Below are 19839 nucleotides of genomic sequence, written 5' to 3'. Positions count from 1 at the left end.
TCCCTAGGTTGGCATCTCAGTTTGCCAAATGCTGGCAATGGTAGTTTTTGCTAGGCTTGGCATTAAAGTGCCATAAAGACCATGGGGTCAGTTGGTGGCTCGATGATCTCAATATTCTTGGATAGGCGCCAACTAAGATACCATGGGGGAGTTCACCAGCAGGGTAGAATGGCAATACAAATTTCCTTTTCTCCCTGTCCTGTTTTAAATGCTTTAAACAGCATTTATACAGCAGTCAATCATTGCCAGGCCTGTTTACTCGTTACTTCTTTGTGGGGTAAAGGTACCCCTGAGAGTTAGGTCCAGTCGCGGACGACTCTAGCGTTGCACGCTCATCTCGCTCTATAGGCCGAGGGAGCCGGCATTTGTACGCCAACAGCTTCATGCGGCCAGCATGACTACGCTGCTTCTGGTGAACCAGAGCAGCGCACGGAAACACAGTTTACTTTTTTGTGGGGAGGGGATGTCAAATCTCTACTTGGTATGAATCTTGGGTTCTCATGTTCCTTCCACGTCAATATCCACACCAGGTAATAAGTTAGCTGGGCTGTACTGTGTTTGTTTTGAATGAAGCATCCCTTGCTCACCCAGTCTGTCGGTGCAAAATTTTGTGTTTGTTTTTATTAAAGAAGTTCAAGGAAGTATCATGTCAGATAAACACAGTATATCCTGTTACAGATAGGTAGCCGTGTTGGTCTGCCATAGTCAAAACAAAAAAAAATCCTTCCAGTAGCACCTTAAAGACCAACTAAGTTAGTTCTTAGTATGAGCTTTCGTGTGCATGCACACGAAAAGTATCTAAAGTATCTGAAGAAGTGTGCATGCACACGAAAGCTCATACCAAGAACTAACTTAGTTGGTCTTTAAGGTGCTACTGGAAGGAATTTTTTTTGTTTTGACAGTATATCCTGTTCACTTTTTACTCTTTCCTAGAGTTGAGTGTGAGGGTGTTCACTCCAAGACTCATACCACTTAAATAATTTTATTTGGAAAGTAACCTACAAACTGGCCTAATACAATCCTCTAAGTTACTTTTTTTTGGAGTGGAAAGCGTCTTCCTTGAGTTTCTATTAGCTTGTTATCAAGTTTCAGTGGATCACTGTGGAACTACTTTGAGGTTTTTTTTTACAGTCAAACAGTGATAAGTTTTATGAAATAAATAAAATAAAATAAACATGTAATGAAATAGGTTTTATCCAATACTGTGTAAGTGGAGTTCATGGAATAGGACTTTCCCTTCTTCTCCTCCCCTCTGTGAGCCCCCCCAAATCTGCTCTGGAGGGTCCCCAATCCTTGTGAGAGCAATCTGATGCAGTGTGCATTTATGTGGCTTGCCTCCCACATGAAAAAATTGTGAAATCAGCGGGACTTGTATTAATACAACTTAATGCACGTTTGCAGTATTTCATGGGATATCAGGTTTAGATTTGCATCAGGTACAGATGTACTGTTAATGGCAGTGGATATGTTGATAAGTTGAAGCTTGTGAAAATTTATGGCCAGAAGCTGAAACAGAGTCTGGGTGGAGGGAGTTGGCTTTGCAAAGACTAAAAGTTTAATAAAGGACAAAGACCAGTATAAAATTAGGGATAATTGCAGTACTGTTAGAACAGTCACCTCTGTTTTGCTTACCTGAAGGTAGTAAAAGATGTATTGGTTTCTATAAAGCTTTTCCAAAAGAAAGCCATTAAAGTAACCTCTGCCAACATGAAAATGGTAGCACTTCAGGACCTCATAAATGGTGTGAAGTGTGGCACTCTGGGAACACTTGACTCTTGCAGTGGGGCAACAACTTGCAATGCTATGGCGCCTGACCGTTAGGTTAGGCAATTAACTTTTATTGCTTTCTTCCAAGTCCTTCTCCCTTTCTCTTGGCTGGTTTTTCTCTTTTCCGACTAGAACTTTGGTCTAGGTGATTGATGCAAGCCAAAAGTTTTCCCCTGCTGATGTAGCCCCCATGTGATTAATCTGTTTTCATTAATACTGCCTTTTTGTGCATTTGCCAGTATTATTTTTTTCATATTAAGTTAAGACGTTTGTCATTGTGCAGTATGATGAAGCATCTCTAATTATGCTAACAGCAAGTTTTGCTCATGCTATGGCAATAAACTGTAGTATATAACTTGATGCTGTGCAGGCCTGGGGGCGGGGGATAGGTAGTTAAGCATGTGCATTTGTAAGGAAAATAGCATTTTTGCCTAAATCAACTTTCCCCTGCTAGAGAGTCCAAAACAACTGGGAGGTCACCAACTCCCATCAGCCTCCACCATCATAGCCAATGGTCAGGCATGATGGGAGTTGTAGTCCAAAACATGGCGAAGGCTAGTACGTATCTATGGATACTAGTTTCAGTGTGTAGATTTCTGCAAATGCTACATTACTGCTTGATCCTGGAAAAAAGATTCTTCTAAATATCTACCATACACTTCTCTTATTAGCATATTGTTGTGCTAAAACGAAGTCTGGCCTTGTTAGGGAGTGTGGAAAGTTCCAATATTTCCAATATTTATGAGGTACATGTACAGACGTTTCCTTCCTCAAGTGGAGGCGTGCATGCATGTGGAATAAATTGATCCTGCTCTTCTCAATAAATGCATCTTGGTGCAGCTAAGCACATGAGAAGCTAACGCTAACATTTGTTTGTAAACCAATGGGAGGGGGACCTAGCGCACATGGATCAAAATTGGCCTTCCATATCTCCTCATTTTGCCTGCTAGGCCATTTCCCCTGAACTCCATCCATCTGCCCCAAACCTGATGTCATGTATAAACTCATGAAGGTCCACATACCTTTTTGAAATTTTATTCAAATAAGATTTATAAGATTCTATTGCAACTCCAAGGCCACCCCAATCACATAGGCCTTATAGTTGCACAGATGCATTTAAACGTACTTTATTGAACCCAAAATGTCTTGTGCCAGTGGAGAGGCACTACAGCAATGCAACACAGGGTTCCTGGATTCTGTTGCTTCCATGTCCCACTTCAGCCCCTTGTGCCTTATCCCACATTATCCCATATGATCCCTGGACCCTAGAAGCAGCTCTTTATGGGGTACATAGCACTGCAGTGGGGAACAGATAGGAACCTGCAAACCCCATTGTCCAAGTGGAGTTGTGGTCTGCCTTTTCTGGATCAAACCCAGAGAAAGGAAGAGATAACTTAGAGGGAAAAGATGAAACAGATGGATAGTATAGAAGATGAAATTATTTATCAGGTTTGAATGGTTTAACTAAAGTTATAAACAGAAGAGTGTTATAAATTAAGTGCACCATTCCTTTACATAACAAATACAAATTGCATTAATAGGCAAGTTCGTTTTGCCTCTGCTGCTTATTCCTGTGCATCCCTCAATCCTGAGCTTGTTTGTTAATTTACTTTATAAAAACCACCATTCTTTTGTAAGAACCAAAAATTACACTACAGTAATAAAGGACATCCACTCCAAAAACAGCACAACAGCAGCTGTTCTTGAAAGCAGCTAAAACTACATTTCAGCAAAGTGATTTTGCCTGGTCTGTAAAATACTAAAGAGGTTGAGCTATGATGGAGCTGGCTCATAGACGGTCACAACTTGAATGTCTAATACTGCATATCTACTAGTTCTTCTAGGATGTTGTCACAAACTCTAAAAAAATTAGTGAAGACCAGAATTCTAGTAGGTTCTGGATCTCCATGATATGAAACGGATTAGAACAGAATAGATCTGTGACCACGTAATAAATTGATTTGAGGGAAATTCCAGGGGGCAGGTGAGGATGAAAAGCAGGACAAATAAATAGTCCAGTGTGGAGCTTTAAGAACACAGCCTCATTGCAGAAATACCTTTGTCTCCGCATGCAAAGTCTGCATGGATTACCAAATGAGGCAGGTTTAATAGCCAAACAGCTGCAGCTGGTTGACAGGTAGTGATAAAATAGGGCTAAGGTGCCAGAACAACAGCAGCAAAAGTGCAGAGAAGTTCAACTCAGAAACTCTGTCCTGACACCTTATTCTACAGGGCAGTACCCACAGCTGAATTGTCATGTTTCGGCTAGTGCAAACTCTCTGATGGAGAGGACTTTTGTATCTAGAATCACTCAATTTAATCTGTCTCTCTGATTTAAAATCAAATCAGCCAGAAAAAGTTGTGCCATGTGATAGTGCCAATTACCTGTGTTTCCTTTTCGTCTAAGTTTTTAAATTATGTGCACTGCGAGGGGGGGGGGATCAAAGCTTTCTTTGATGAAATAGGCAAGGGGCATTTCTTCTTAAGCAGAAGAATTTCCTGTTGTGCTTAGTAATGTTGTGTATTGGACAGTACTGGATGACTGACTAGCCATGCTAATCAGTTTTTTTCCTGGAAAAGCAAACAAGGTGGGAAGGATTCACTGAGCTCTGAAAACATCTGTTTGGAGATTTGCAACCTCCTTGGAAAGTTTTGGATTTTGCCTCAGTGAAACACAGCTTTAAAAAAAAAAAAGATTGCTAGTAGATTAAACCCTTGCATCGTTATCTTTTTAAATTAATAATTATTTAGCTATACATGGGCATAGATATTTAGGCTATAAAAATTGTTCGCTTTCCTTTCATGTCTTCCTAATTCCCCATCCTTTGTGGGACAAACATAACATTCTTTTTGATGTTGCTAGTAGAAGTTTGAGGAGGTGAATGCATTCTGCAGGAATTGAGTTTTTTATAGACACTCTTACATCATATCACAGAAACCTGTTTCCACAGTATAAAATTGAGTGGAGAGGGCATGTGATGGGGCCAAAGTGATTAAACTAATAGCTCTTCACTATTATGAAATAATAGTGCAGACCTGGATATTAACAAGAAAAATACTAATATTTCAATCTGGAATATTACCAAGTTTCATGGAAATACATGGATGATTTTGCATGCTGTTTGCGAGCACCCTCATTAAGGTGTGTGAAAACTTCCTGTTATTGAAGCACTCTTAGCTCTTACATATATTGTTGAAGCTTGGAACACCCAATAGCAGAACTGAAAGGCCTCTGGATGTTTTCGTTGATTGCAAAAGATACAGAATATGGAAAGAATATGAAGTATACAGATAGGAACATAAGAAGAGCCCTGTTGAATCAGGCCAAATGCCTGTGAAAATCAATTGTGCATTTTGAAAGCAGCACATAAGCTAGTTTATTTAATTGTTCTCATCATGCAGGAACTATTAAAATATCTTACAGTTCTCCTGATGATTTCCTACTTAGAAGCCTAAGCTAAGGACACATATTAACTAGGATACACACATTAACTGAAGGAAGGAAAACAAAAAAATGGCCATACCATAGACAGATTTATGGGGTAGTTTTCTACCCAAAGCTTGACATCCCCTGTGGTGCAGTTTGCCTGTCATACTAAGCCAAACCATGACTAAGCATGAACAAGCAAGTATGCAGTACGTGGAATAAAAATCACAACCACTTGGTTTCTCCTCAGTCCTGCTTCTTTGCTCTTCGGAGCTAAGACATGGTTTGGCTACCTGGGCTTATACTTACGCACACACACACCCCGAACCAAATAAACCCAGACGTTAGCCAAGCACAAACCCTGGCTACATCTTGTGGCTTGTGTGGAGCAGATACAATTTTTTCAGATAACCCACCATGTTAGACTTAGTGTTGTGTCTGAACCAGACCTATAGAACATCTGTCACAAGCCATGTGTTGTGTCAGGAGAATATCACTTTAATCTGCTTCCCTGGAGCAATTTTTGCTTGAAAAACCGTGGGACATGTTAGCTAACACATTAATTCTTAAACAGAAACTAAGAATCTAACAGACAGGTTTTTTGGGGGTTGTTGTTGTTGTTTTACCCCAAGTTGAATTTGTGTGTCCTAGTGTGGTGCAATGTTACAGAAATTCAGGTCTGCTTCTCTGGGTCAATCTTTGCTGTGAAATATCATTGGGGACAATTCTCCCTCCCAGTACATTAACATTGGTTGAGGGTGGGGCAGTGCCCCATTAGTGGGATTTTTTTTGCCTCCAGCACTTTTTACTAATGGAAAGAAAACTGTAAATGATAAGGGGCTGAAATTTAGGGACATTGCATACTACTGTGCAACTGACAAACCAGCACTGTGTTGTAGGTCTATTTCTGTATGAATTCTGCAATGAAAAGTGCACTCAGAGTGAATGTCAACCCTGTTTTTCATAACTAACTGACAACTTGGCTATGGGAATCCATGTATTTGTCTCAGAAGCTACATCTTCATAATCTTCTAGTTGGAGCTTGTTCTTTTTATAGGGGACTTGGAACTGACAACTTGTAAAGGATAATGGGTTTGTTCCATTTTGCAGGCACAGAAAAGCACTCTGTATTTAATAGACACTAAGCATTCTCTGTCCTGCTTGAGAGCTTATTGTAATACAGAGGCCACTTTATCTGTTCAAGGACAATAATTTATTTGTACATAGCAGTGAGAGTCTTCAGCCACACAGTACAACTGCATAATTTCATAAGTTGTGTTTAATTCTGTTATTTCACCATGACTATATTTGTGTTGCTGGTTTTTCTTCACAGTTAGGAAGTCAACCTGATAAGCATCAGAAACTCATGACCAGCTGTGTTATGCCTTTGTCTTTTTATCGTGCTCTGAAATTTTATGCACAGTCAATGCAGTTGAGGGGAAAAACACTGTTTTCCTTGCTGGCTGGCTGTCCTACACAAACACATGCAGATATTCCTCCTGGCTGATACTGGGCCTTGGGGAGGTCTTTAAATTTAAGTGCCTTCTGGACACTTAACTGTGTTGGAGATCTCTGCAGAAACAATTAAGTGGAGAAAATAACTTCTGTAAGGCCAGACCACTTGAGATATGATTATTGGCAAAGTATGTTTCCTTTGGGGTTGATAGTTTTCAGAATCAATTTGATTCCCAAGTCCTTACGAATTTGTTTTGTTGCAGTTCGGTATGAGAAGCAAGGAATGAATTAATTACATTTTTAAAAAGCCACCCATTGCCTGTTCTCAGGGCTTTTTTCAGCCAGAACTCGCTGGAACTCAGTTCTGGCACCTCTTGGGTGGGCGCCATTGCCATTATAAGAGAACCAGGGAGGTGTTCATGGTGAGTTCCGGCGCCTCTTTTTCTGGAAAAATATTCTGATAATTGGCAGTGAATTTAAAATGATAACAAGACAATGTGTTCTCTGCGTACATCCTTGCATTTTGAGTTCTGTAGTTTGGATTTGGCTTCTTGCATTATATGGCACCAGTAGCCATTGTTTCTAAAGGGCTAGAATAGGAATAGCCTTTTCTACAGTGTATTTATTATCAGGAAACAGTAAACTGTTTTGAGGTTTTTTGTTTTTGTTTTTGCAGTCAAGCAGTATATACACTATATTTAATAACAAGCAAATAAATAAGATAAAATAGGGCCAGACCCATTGCCTCTCCTGCTTTTTAGGTACACTGCCATTATTTGTTTACTGTCTAAAGAACAAGAAAGGCAAGTCTGATCAACCTTTTTGGCCATGTTTTCCTGCCATGCCATATCCTCCCTAAGGAGGCTCACCAGTGACTCCAAAATTGCTGTCTATAATTAGGTGCATGGCAAACCTGCCTGTGAAGGTGGCCTCCCTAGAAGATTTTAAAGCCCAGCCAGGCTCATACTGGGTGATATGTACGGCTTTATAGTTCATAGCCAGCACTTTGAATTGTGGCCAAAAATGAACCAGTAGCCAGTGCAGCTGTTGTCACAATGATATTCTCTTCTCCTTGTAACTGGCTTGGGTCAGCTATTTGGACACAGCATCTTGGATCCACTGAAGTTTCCAAACACTTTTTGAAATCACATTGCATTAATCCAAACAGCATGTAACTAAGGATGAATGAATGAATGTAACTAAGGTGTGCATCATTGTAGTCAGATTGGACGGCTCCAGGAATAGGTGCAGCTGGCACACTAGTTTTAAATGTGCATGGATGATGTGTATATAATAGGCCTCCCCAGTCTAATGCCCTGTAGATGTTTGGGGCACATGTCCCATCTTTCATGATCTTCAGCCATGCTGTCTGGGGCTGATGACAGTTGGCTCAGAAACATCTGGAGGGCTCCAGGTTGGACAGCTGTGGTGATTTAGTGAATCTATTTGTATATGGCATCACTCTGTGGGATCAGTCTGGGCTGAAACAGCCCACTGTCAGGAGAAACTTCTGTATAACATGGTGGAGTCATTGAGAACCAGATCTGCTTTAGTCTTCAAAACCCCATCCTAGTTTCAGTTTCTTAGTGACAGTTGCATGTGACACATATATGTTTCAACCATATACAGATGTTTGATATTTCTGTCTGGCATAAATATGTTGTGAAAATACTATTCATTATTCTTTGCAGGCAAGATGGTTCTGGGAAGCTTACTTTCAATCAATGAAAGCTATTGCTTTGGCAACCCTCAAGATTATCAATGACAGGATCTACCCATATGCTGCCACATCATATGAAGAATGGAATGATCCCCCAGCAATTGTAAGTAGAGCTATATTTCTATTAAATTTAATATGCTGGGCCTCTTCAAAAACAGACTCCCATTGTGATCTGCTGATATTTTATATTTTGCTGTTAAACACAAATTTCACTTAACTTTGTCCAAAATATAGCCTAAAGGGAAATATTTGTGTATTAGCTTGCTACACTATTTTTCTTTTTCTCTTAAAATGGGAGTCTTAAGCTATTGTCGTACGTTAGAAGTCTAGTTTGGGCCATTGCAAACAGTTCTTAAGATAAGTGCACGCATTTCTGCTTTAAGAAATTTGAATTACTTGTTAGCAGAGGCACTTCCAAGAAAGTGGCCGGGAAAGCTTTTTGACTGAGAATAGTAAATGTTGGACTCGGGATGGCAAATGAGTGATTGCTGTGTGTTCAGTAGGCATGCTCTGTCTGACAATAGAAACTGATTATTATTGCTGAATTTTGGTGCTATTCCATGATTACATTGCAAAATGTGGAAGCTGAAATTGTAACTAATCTCCAATAAAGAAGTTAGGACATCTTACAAGCTTCTACTTCAGAGAGACTCTCCAGAGTAGATTTTGGGGGTGCTACAGCAGGGAGGAAATGAAAGCAGAAGTCTTGTTGTGCAAGTTGAAGTCCTCTTGCACTCCATTGGATACAATCCAGTGTGTAGCAAAACAATACCTGTGACTCCCCTCATCCTTTTAACTGAGAATTTTAATTTATTGGTTTACTACCCCTATGACACTTGCAGAGTCAAGGGAGTGTTCATATTTGTCAGTTTATTGCATGTTTAGGGAGTACTCCTGTGCCACCTTTTGAGCACCATGGTACAAAATGTATGGCTCTGTTTTGTCATTGCTGTTTCAGTGTTCTCAAAAGGGGTGTCATAAATTGTAGTTTAACCACCACTATTTTAATAATCGCCAGGAGACCTGCTGTATGCAGAGCAATAAATGTACTTTCTCAGCAGACCTCCATTTTCTCTGTGACTGACTGCTAGAGAGCAACTTGGCTGTGAGACAGGAAAAGAGATGCCCTACTAAATGAAATAACAGATAAATAGTTCAAAGAATGGCTCATGTGTAAGTTAGAGTGAGAGAGCAGCTAGTGCAGAGAATGGTATGAAGGTTCTACTGCTGAAACTAAGCAGCTCTTCTAGTATAAGCCATCTTGGGGAAAGATTGCTTGGGACCAATAAGTCAGTTGCTCTGAGCTCCTCAGGGAGAGCCGATTACACAAAGATACTGCTATCTAAATGCTTGTTATACAAAAATTCACTTATCCAAACACAAGGAATTAGTACCAAATCCATGCTATACACGCTACAGATTCACATACCCGAACAGCTGAACCTGTCATATATTCTCGTAAAGGTAAAGGTACCCCTGCCCATACAGGCCAGTCTTGACAGACACTAGGGTTGTGCGCCCATCTCACTCAAGAGGCCGGGGGCCAGCGCTGTCCGGAGACACTTCCGGGTCACGTGGCCAGTGTGACAAGCTGCATCTGGCGAGCCAGCGCAGCACACGGAACGCCGTTTACCTTCCCGCTAGTAAGCGGTCCCTATTTATCTACTTGCACCCGGGGGTGCTTTCGAACTGCTAGGTTGGCAGGCGCTGGGACCGAGCAACGGGAGTGCACCCCGCCGCGGGGATTCGAACCGCCGACCTTTCGATCGGCAAGCCCTAGGCGCTGAGGCTTTTACCCACAGCGCCACCCGCGTCCCTACCTCATGTCAAATGTAGCGTCCCTAATATATTGTCTGTTCTAGTCTAAGCAGTTTGCCTTAGTCGTGTAAAGTTAAGTTATAGTAGGTTTTGAAAAACACTCCTGCTTTTCTCAAAGGACTGATCTTGAGAGGGTTTTTAAAAAAAACAGAAAACACCCATGAGTTTTATTAGTGTCCAATGGGTTTAGATGTCATGATGATGGATATCAATACTGTATTATTATATTGAGCCATCGTGTTAGCAGTGATCTGAGAAAAGCATTTTATATAAAAACTAAAGCTATGCTTGTTGCCATGAGTACTTTAACTTACCAAACATACTGTTTGGAAAAGATTTTACAGTGCATCAGCTGAATATCTTTCAGAAATGTTTCCAGGTGAAATTTTATGGCATCTATCCTACAAAATGTAGGACAAGGTAACGACAAAGGCCTCTTAAGACCATACACTTTATAGCTATATGCAGCTTGATTGAAGGTTTTGGCACAGATGTAGCCCAAAAAATGTTCACTTAAAGAAAACTGTATTGAACCATTTTAGTTTCAGATCACTTGACACTTCAACGTATCAGTTAAAATATTGGAAATGTTTAAGTGTTTCTGTAGCTGGACACTTACCTGCTTATTTGAGGAGAATATATTTCCTTTCACATGAGTAACTTGTCAGACCTGAGAGACACCTCAATGAACAGCTATTAAAATAGCACAGGGTTTTTCTTTTGGACTGGCCAACAGATCTTTGTAGATCCTAGTTTGTTTGGACTAAGTAACAGGCGTATTCGTTGTGTGAATTATGACTTACCTTTGGAGAAACTTGCCCCTAAAATTAATGGAGTAAATACAGAAACTGTTAAAAATGCACAGACACCATGGTGCTTAGATGTCAAGGCCATGCCAACATTTAGGTAGAAGCTAATTTTGTCGTTGCTAACAGCTGCTAAGTTTCTGTTAGTGGTAAATGAAAAAAATGTAGATTTGCTACCTATTACAGATTGGTTTAACAAAACATGGAAACTCTCAGTCATGGAGAAATCTCAAACCAAATTAAAGGGGCATAAAATCCATACTCTACGGGTGACTTCTTTTTTAAGGCTCCCATTTCTTGCATGCATAGACTCAGCAATAGCAATGCACAAAATACCATTGCACCTTAGTTCAATTTTTATTTTGTCATGGATAAGGGTAGTAGAAAACTTGTTCTAGAATTGTAGGGTGTGTTTTTTTACTGAACTTTGTCTTTCTGACCATTTATAGCCTGAAATGTAAATAAACTACAGTAGTACCTCGGGTTAAGTACTTAATTCATTCCGGAGGTCTGCTCTTAACCTGAAACTGTTCTTAACCTGAAGCACCACTTTAGCTAATGGGGCTTCCTGCTGCCGCTGCGCCGCTGGAGCACGATTTCTGTTCTCATCCTGAAGCAAAGTTCTTAACCCGAGATACTATTTCTGGGTTAGCGGAGTCTGTAACCTGAAGCATGTGTAACCTGAAGCGTATGTAACCCGAGGTACCACTGTATAGTTTTTGCTTGATTTATACACCTACTGCCACCGCCACCCAAACTTCCACTGATCAGGTGTCGACAGGGAAGAGGAGTGGAATGGAGGAGGATGCGACTGAATCCACCCCCCTTTCGCCTTTTAAACTAGCTGATCATCAGGATTTTAGTTTTAAAGAGAAGTTCCAAGTGCCTGCTTGGCTGCTGGGTTATTACAAAATGCTGGCTGAAAAGGGGGAAAACAAACATGCAATTGCTTGTCAAGTTTGAGTGCTAGTTTTTGCCTAGGTAAACTAGAGTGCTTTGCTTACTGAAGAAGTGACTGATGATATTCATTATGAAACTCAAATTCTGCATTAAGAGAAATTATGTTCAAGACATATTATGCAAATTAACACAGCATTAAGGGTTGGATCAAGACTTCCCCAGAACAGAACTTTGCTAACTAGACACAGCCTCAAGTGGAATAAAGGAGGCATTTTTAATTGGTTCCTCCTGCACCTCACTATGTCCCCTCAAAATCTGCTCTGGAAGGTTTGAGGACCCTACAGAATCATGTAAGAGGTTGGAGGGGTTGCAGAGGGAAGGAGAAATAGGTGTCAGTTTTGGCCACTCTCCTTTCCTCCAGTGGGAGCTGCCTCCTGGATCCAAATTCTTTCTGTAAATGGAAGGAGCTCTTCAGGTTTTGCCCTTTGACAAGTTGTGGATGGGAAGCATGGGGAAAATGTTGTCTCTGTGCTTTCAGTGGAAGCATTCTGCTTGCAGAACAAAATAAAACAAAGGTATTCCTTGTCAGGTAATTCATAATAGAAACTGCATTGAGGTGACAATAGATACTTAAAACAAAACACAGCCCCCAAACCGCCCTTCCTTGGAAAAATGATATAAGTATAATTTTAGTATTAAAAATGTGTTGGAAAGAACATTTTGATCAATGTATCATTAAATCCTCCTTACTTCTTTCATAATAGTAGTCTATTATGGTTCAAACGGAATATGATTTCACAAAGTAATAAAATATGGCTGCTGAGAAGAAAATTGTAGGAGGGAAGGAAAATAGCACTGCTTTTGTTCATGAGAACAGTAAAAAAAAACTTTTCTTATCACCATGTTAGCAATCCAGCAACGGGGGAGTAATATTCACCCTCATAGTGTGCATACGAGCATGTGGGCGAGACTGAAGGAGTGAGTAACCAGGAACAGGATCTTCAAATTGTGTTGGCTAGCTCAACAAAAATGTCCTATCACCTCAAAAAGGATCCAGAAAAAGTTCAGAAAAGTGGCAACCAAAATGATCACGGGGTTAGGGCGAGGCACTATGAGGAAATACTACAACACTTGGGACTTTTTTAGTTTAGAGGAAAAGGCAACTAAGTGTGGACATGATTGAGGTGTATAAAACCATGCATTGCATGAAGAAAACAAGTGCTAGAACTCAGGGGCATTCAGGGAAGCTGGTCATCAGAAGATTCAGGAGAGACAATGTCCTTCTTCACACAGTTAAACTATGGAATTTGCTCCCAGAAGAGACGATGATGGTCGCCAACCTGAACAGCTTTAAAAGAGGATTGGACAAATTCATGGAGGATCAGGCTATCAATAATGGCTGTTAGCTGTGTTGGAAGCAGCATACCCCTTAATACCAGTTCCAGGGAATCACATGTGGGGGATCACAGTTGTTGTGCTCAGATCCTGCTTACAGGTTGCGCAGGCTGAGTAGGCAGGTGGTCTTCATCTTCCTTCTGCACTCCAGTCTGTGCCAGCGAAGTGGCTCAGGAGCGTTATTCTATCTTCTCCTTTTTGTTCTCTTTCTGTCTTGGGGATTTATTCCACTTGATTATTTATGCAACATATTTATATGTTGCCTTTGAAAATAAATTTAACATCACAATAGTATTCTTTGACTTGGGTATTGCATTGTTGGCACATAACTTCTGTTGTATTTTTAATTGTTGTAATTGTGTTGGAGATAGAGTACAGATGTTTTCAGAAACAAACACTATAAATGATTATACACTAATCATTGGGAAATCAGTCATTCTCACTTATTACTCATAAGATTAGCCCCCACCCTTATGAAGTTTTTCTCTTTCCATGTGGGGTGAGGTTCAGAGTCCTTCATATCTCAGGAGAAGGGAATTCCATCAGGATCTTTTTTGTGGGGGGGATAACTTTCTTCTTTCTTTACTGAGTCTTAAAATAGTTTTAATACTGCATGCAGTTAAAGAAGAAGAAAGTTCGCTTAGCCAAAGCAAAGGAAATAAATTCTCCAGTAGCAAATGGAAACTTTAAAATGTTTTTGGTTTTTTTTTTGCTAAATGGCAGTCTGACACAAATGAGTCGCTTCTTGTGGAGATGTTCCTTAAAAAAAAAAAATCACCAAACGTTAGGCCAGTTTCCCAGCCTCCCACTCAGGTTCTGGATCCCAGTGCTTTGGCTTCTTTTGCTGTCTGCGGAAAGGAGACCGCTGTCAAACAGCCAGGAATGCCAGACTGAGCAATGTGAGAGCCCTGTTGCATTGCAGAGTTGACACTTGCAACTGGATATGGCTTGTACATAAAACTGATTCACGATAAATACCCTATCAGTCTTGGGTTAATTACTGTGGCTCCTGTAATGAATATTAGCTGGTTGAGCGTTGGGAAGCCGGCAGCTGGGGGTGGGGAGTGAGTTAGAATTGTCTGAGCCATGGCTGAGTGTCAGCACTTTGTCAAAGAAAGTGATGGATGATTACACCATCAGTACCAGTTGTGGGGAGTGTGTGAGAGAGAGTGAGAGAGATCAGTTGGCGATCTCCAATACAAGGCCTGGATGCACCTGAAACAAATGTTGACTGATGCGTTTTCTATTGTTGGGAAGAACCATCCTTATGTCACCATCAATTTCATGCCCTGCTTCTATAATAGGGATTTAATTAGGCTTCTGTTGAGTTAATTAACTGCATTGTTTGCCTTTCTCCAACAGAAGTTTGTAAGACTCAAGTAAATCATGGAGGTTTGAATTTGCCCAATTTCCTGCCGAAAGTGAGGTCAAGAGGTCCCAGACTGTAGACACACTTTTCAGGCAGGCAGCAGGGGGTTGGCTCTTAATGGTGCTTCAGCAATGCCTAAATGCCCTTTTGAAATGTTACTCTCAACTAAGGAAACTTGATTATTTTTGAGGTGGGGGCGTTCACTGTTGGATGTCAGAGTAGCAGAACATATTCTAGCTCAGCCATTCTTTACCAGTGTCTCAATTACACAGTGGGCTCCTTTCAACAAAGTGGCACAGCTGCCTAGATGCTACATTTCTTTATCTAGACTTAGAAATGTGTTGGATGTTAAATGTACTATAAGAATTTCCATCATCGTACTAGTATCAAAAAATAAAATGTTGCTTTTATGATATTGTTCATTTTGAAGGCAAACCTACTGGGATCAGTAGTAAATAGGGTCAGGCAATTTGCTTCATTTGCCATAGCCATGAATCAAAGCTGTAGTGCTGGAGCTCCAGCAATTGATTAGAGATTACTTAAAGGAAGCTTTTGATTGCTTTGTTTCATTTGTCATTTGTCTGCCCTGCCCATCATTTGTTCCTGTGCTGCATTTGTAGTACAATGGTACCTCAGTTTAAGAACAGCCCTGTTTACGAATGATTCGGTTTACGAACTCCGCAAAACCGAAAGTAGTGTCCTGGTTTGCAAACTTTACCTCGGTCAAAGAACGGAATCCGAACAGTGGAAGGGCACTGGTGGCGGGGGGCCTCTTTAGGGAAAGTGTGCCTCGGTTTAAGAACGAACTTCCGGAACGGATTAAGTTTATAAACCGAGGTACCACTATATGTACATGTAATGATTAACAGATGAACAGTGAAAGACAAGAGCCAAAGAACAACTTACATATGAGTAGGCACCCAGTCTTGTTTTAAGTGGCAAATAAGCTCCCCAACTTGCCATTGCAGGCATGAAGCTTGAAAGAATGCTACTTTTAATGTTTTGTCCAGACATTGTAAAAAATATTGTAGGAAACACCATACCTTTCCAGAGACAGAGAGAGAGAGAGTAGTTTTTCCAGAAAAATGCATATCTTTTCTAATCATTTCTTGCTGGTATACTACTGCACCATTTTATACCCATTGTCATTCAAGCACCAGTAATCTCCTGACTGAACTACTCTGGGTAACATGCTGTACCCAGAGCTGACCATTGACCTTGCTATGCCATTAAATGATTCAGAATTGTGCTGTCTGACAGTTTTCTGAGATGGCGCTTATTACTCTGGTTTTAGTTAATCTACAGTGACTCCCTAATCATGGTGCTGTTACTACTATTTAAAAGTCCTCAATGCAGTGGAGGACGCTGTGATTGCTCCACATTAAAAAGAACTATATAAAAAAACTTGGTGCCCAGGTAAAATTAGTGTATGGGAGGATCTAGCAAAACTCTATTGCAGAGAAGATCTAAATCACTTTCCTATGAACATTAGTAGATGACTGCATCACAGTAAGCCTTCCGCTCCAGCACTGTTCAAACTATTGCCGTGTTCTGTAGTGTTTTGTATTACAGCTCCCATCATCTCCCATCATGGGCCATGCTTACTGGGGCTGAAGGGAGTTGTAATCCAAAACTTCTGGAGGGCCAGTAGGTTGGGCAAGGATGGTCTCTTTAGGACACACGCCCCTTCCAGCTGCCCCTGATGGTTGGGAGATTCCCTAGAGCACTATTCAATAAAGTGTGAGTGGTTCTTGTTGGAAATGAAAATTGAGAATATCCGTATGTGCAACAAAATTATTTAGCTGCATATCAGACTCTGTTGATCCTAGCCAATATGTTACAATGTCCTATGCAAGGGTGAAGTTAATGCCCTAGTTTTTCATAGGCCTAGATTTTTTTAAAAATTGCTTTCCCCCTGTCTATATTCTTTAAAGTTAGTCTTTTATTGTGTCACTGGGAAAAGAAATGTATACTACAAAATGCATTCTGTTGGGACTCTACATTTTGGCTCTACTGTGCCTTATCTGCATCTCTGCCAGCTAAATTGGCTTCCTTATGATGGTAAAATAAGTCTTTAAAAGTATTTAGGGAACATTAGGTGGAGTAAATAACTAAAGTTGATCTTTCCCTCTTTTCTTTTTTTAAAAATGCTTGAAAGGTAGACTGTTTAAAACCATAGAACAAGCCTATTTTTGTTGAAGGTTGCTTTTTTATCCTTCTGTATTGAACCAAGAGTATGTTTTCTTTTTTATTTGTGCCCATTTTGTGTCAGGTTTATTAATTTGCCTCTTTTTACTTCATTTCCCCCCAGAAATTGTGGCACTAGGCTGGTTTTCTGTTTGTTGGCCTAGTCTGAATTCATATAAAGATTAAGCTTCCTTTTGGGAAGAGAGATGTGGGGAAGAAGCAAGCCAGGGTAGCCGAATCTTTCTGGTTTTCCAGTAATCTGTCTTTTATTCTCCGGTAGCCCTGAACATACTTGATAGTTTTTATTATGACTTGAACAAATGCACAGAACATGTTTATATTTAACCGATATTGGTGTTTTATCACAAAAAGAGGCTTTCAAAGACCAGTTTTCCCTCTAAACTGCTTAATGTTTTGGTGTGCTGATCTGGTCCTAATGATGGAAATTGCATTCAGTTGATTTATTCCAATTTTATTACTGAAAAGTGACCTTTGTTTAATCCTACTTCTTTCCTTTCTGCAGAAATGGAGCAGCGTAAGCAATCCACTATTTCTTCCGCTGATTCCACCTCAGTCGCAAGGCTTCACTGCTATTGTCCTGACCTATGATCGGGTTGAGAGCCTCTTTAGAGTCATCACTGAAGTCTCAAAGGTGCCCAGCCTTTCAAAGTTGTTAGTAGTTTGGAACAACCAGAACAAAGTTCCACCAGAAGGTAAGTTGTGGGGAACCAAGCTCCTCCTATGAGGTGACCCATTTTTCCTTTACACCCTGGCTTGAAGTCATGTCATACTGAAAACAGAAAAGCTTCCTTCATAAGCATGGGGATGATCCAAGCCATGCCTGTGAAGGAACTCACTGGGGCTTGAAGTCACCTCTCAAACGCTGATTGGCAGTGACTTAAAGCCTCTCTTCCAACAGGGATCAATTGCTCTCCAGAGTTCCTGAGTGTTGCTAATTCTGGCAGGGCTTGCATCTGGCCTCTAAATTAAAAAGGCACTGGATGCAAGCTCTGCTAATCGTAGAACAATCAGGAGACCACTTTTAAGGTTCCTGATTGTTCCTTAACAGCCACATCTTGACCTGCACCACAGCTGATGTCATATACAATGTTGGCTTGGAGGAAAATGCCTCATGAGCCAAATTAGGACCACTGCTGTCCCTAACTAAGTCTGTGGTACCAAGGTTTCACATACCTGCCATAACAGCTTAAGCACAATATTCTTTGGAGCTTACTTTTGACCATACTATTGAGGAAAGAGAAGTATTTTTTGTGATTGTCCATCAGTTGTGGAACTCTGTTAAGAACACTGTGAAAGTTGAAGCCTTTGAGAAATGTTGTGGATACTGTACGTCACTGTTTAATGGCTTTTAGTGCCCAGATTTTAAGTAGATGTGCAGTAATGTGAATTCCTAAATGTAATTTAATTTCAGTATAACCATCTTGAGAAAAAGCAGAATAGAAATTAAAATACAGTGGTTCAGGGCACAAGTATTCTTGATTCTAAAACTAACTCCACAAATTATTTATCTTCCCTTGTCTCCTTTTAAACAAGTTATGCAACTTCCATGTTCAGATTTTCAAAATCACAAAGTAGATCACTTACTTGGCAAGTCGTGAAATATTACTATAAAAGGAAAATATGCACTTAAAATAAAATATTGGGTGCTGCTCTGTTCAGCTATTAAGTCAGAAGCAACCACAGACTGTTTGCCAATGGAAGTTTTCCTTCCCTGCCAGACCATACTCATGAAAATACTGACCAATTGTTTAAAAGCTAGGCTTCATCTCATGAATGACTCTGGTGTGCCAGTGCTTATTGCTTTTCCAAGCCCTATTTGTTAACTTCAGTTCTCACTTCATTGTACTCTTGTTCTTCTAAATAGAGCAAATCCTACCAAAATTTAACAGTGAACCTTTTCATGAACTTTAATATCAGTATATTTCAAATGTCCCATGAAATTACTGCTTAGACCCTAGAATGTTATATGCCATCTCAGCCAAACTGCATGTTCACCTACCAGTGATGAGTAAATGTTAATTGACGGTTAGTGAATTTCACTTTCTTGCTTTGAGGTAATAGAATTATCAAGTGTATAATTGAACATTGCATTTCTGCATGAAGCCTGCTTTTGCTGAAATTCCCATTGCTTGAAATTCTCTAGAATCTAAGAACGCATTCTCAAAGTCAGAATGTCTAACCCAGGGATGCAGGCCTCCAGGACACTGTCAGGCCATGCCCCCTCCCCAGCACTCTCTTTGAGTGCTTTTGCCTGGCTGAATGTGCCCTTGAACTCTGTTAATGCCTCTTGCTTGCCTGGATGGAAGGAGCTACCTTTAGAATGGGCAGTTACAAGGTCACGTCTAAAGAGAGCCTCCCTGAATTCTAAGTATTGCAACAAGTACTGACATCCTGTGAAAAAGCCCCTATTCAGTAAAGTGCACAAGTGGGTGCTTGTCAGCTCCAGGCACTTTTGGAAGATTATTTGAATCCATTTTCACCTGAATCCCTGATTGTGAACTGCTTTTACAGCACTTGAGTGCTGAGAGTACAGGTTATAATGGCCTACAACGAATAAACGCTGTGGCCTATTGTGCTTGCTTATGAATCTCTAGTCAAAGACAGTCAAAGCTAAAGTGATCGCACCAGCCATAACTTGCTGAGTAACCATGGATTGGATATGCTGCCAAGCTAGGAGGAAGATGGAGTAACTTGCTGTCCACTCTTCCCTTCCACACTTGAGCATATGCCTTGAACCTGCTACACTCCAGTTTTCTTGGGGCAGGCAGCAGTGGTATCAACAAGGCGAAGAAGTCACTGACTGCCTACTGCTGTTCACCAGAACTTCTCAGAATCGTTGGTCAGCTTGGGATAAAGAAAAGGGCATGGCATGTTGCACCCTTCTCCACAGCCCAGACCAAGCTCCAACAATTGCTTTAGGAGTGGAGATTTCTTTAGGGGTCCATCCTCCTCCAGTGCTGTCTCTTTTGTTTGT

The 19839-nt window shown here is 40.6% G+C and overlaps 1 protein-coding gene across 4 annotated transcripts in view; it reads left to right on the top strand.

Annotated features, from left to right (window-relative positions):
- Positions 1-19839, top strand: part of EXT2 (exostosin glycosyltransferase 2) — a 79875-nt gene that overhangs the window by 33303 nt on the left and 26733 nt on the right. For all 4 annotated transcript variants that reach the window (XM_028727604.2, XM_028727613.2, XM_028727622.2 and 1 more), the window contains 2 exons: positions 8341-8472; positions 17368-17557. In XM_028727604.2, coding sequence (XP_028583437.1) covers positions 8341-8472; positions 17368-17557 — 322 coding nt within the window. The remainder of the gene's footprint in view (positions 1-8340; positions 8473-17367; positions 17558-19839) is intronic.

The sequence above is a fragment of the Podarcis muralis genome, chromosome 1 (genome assembly GCF_964188315.1).
Source record: "Podarcis muralis chromosome 1, rPodMur119.hap1.1, whole genome shotgun sequence".
In the NCBI taxonomy this organism is placed as follows: domain Eukaryota; kingdom Metazoa; phylum Chordata; class Lepidosauria; order Squamata; family Lacertidae; genus Podarcis; species Podarcis muralis.
Note: the sequence above shows the minus strand (reverse complement) of the source record. Positions and strands in the feature narration are given on the sequence as shown.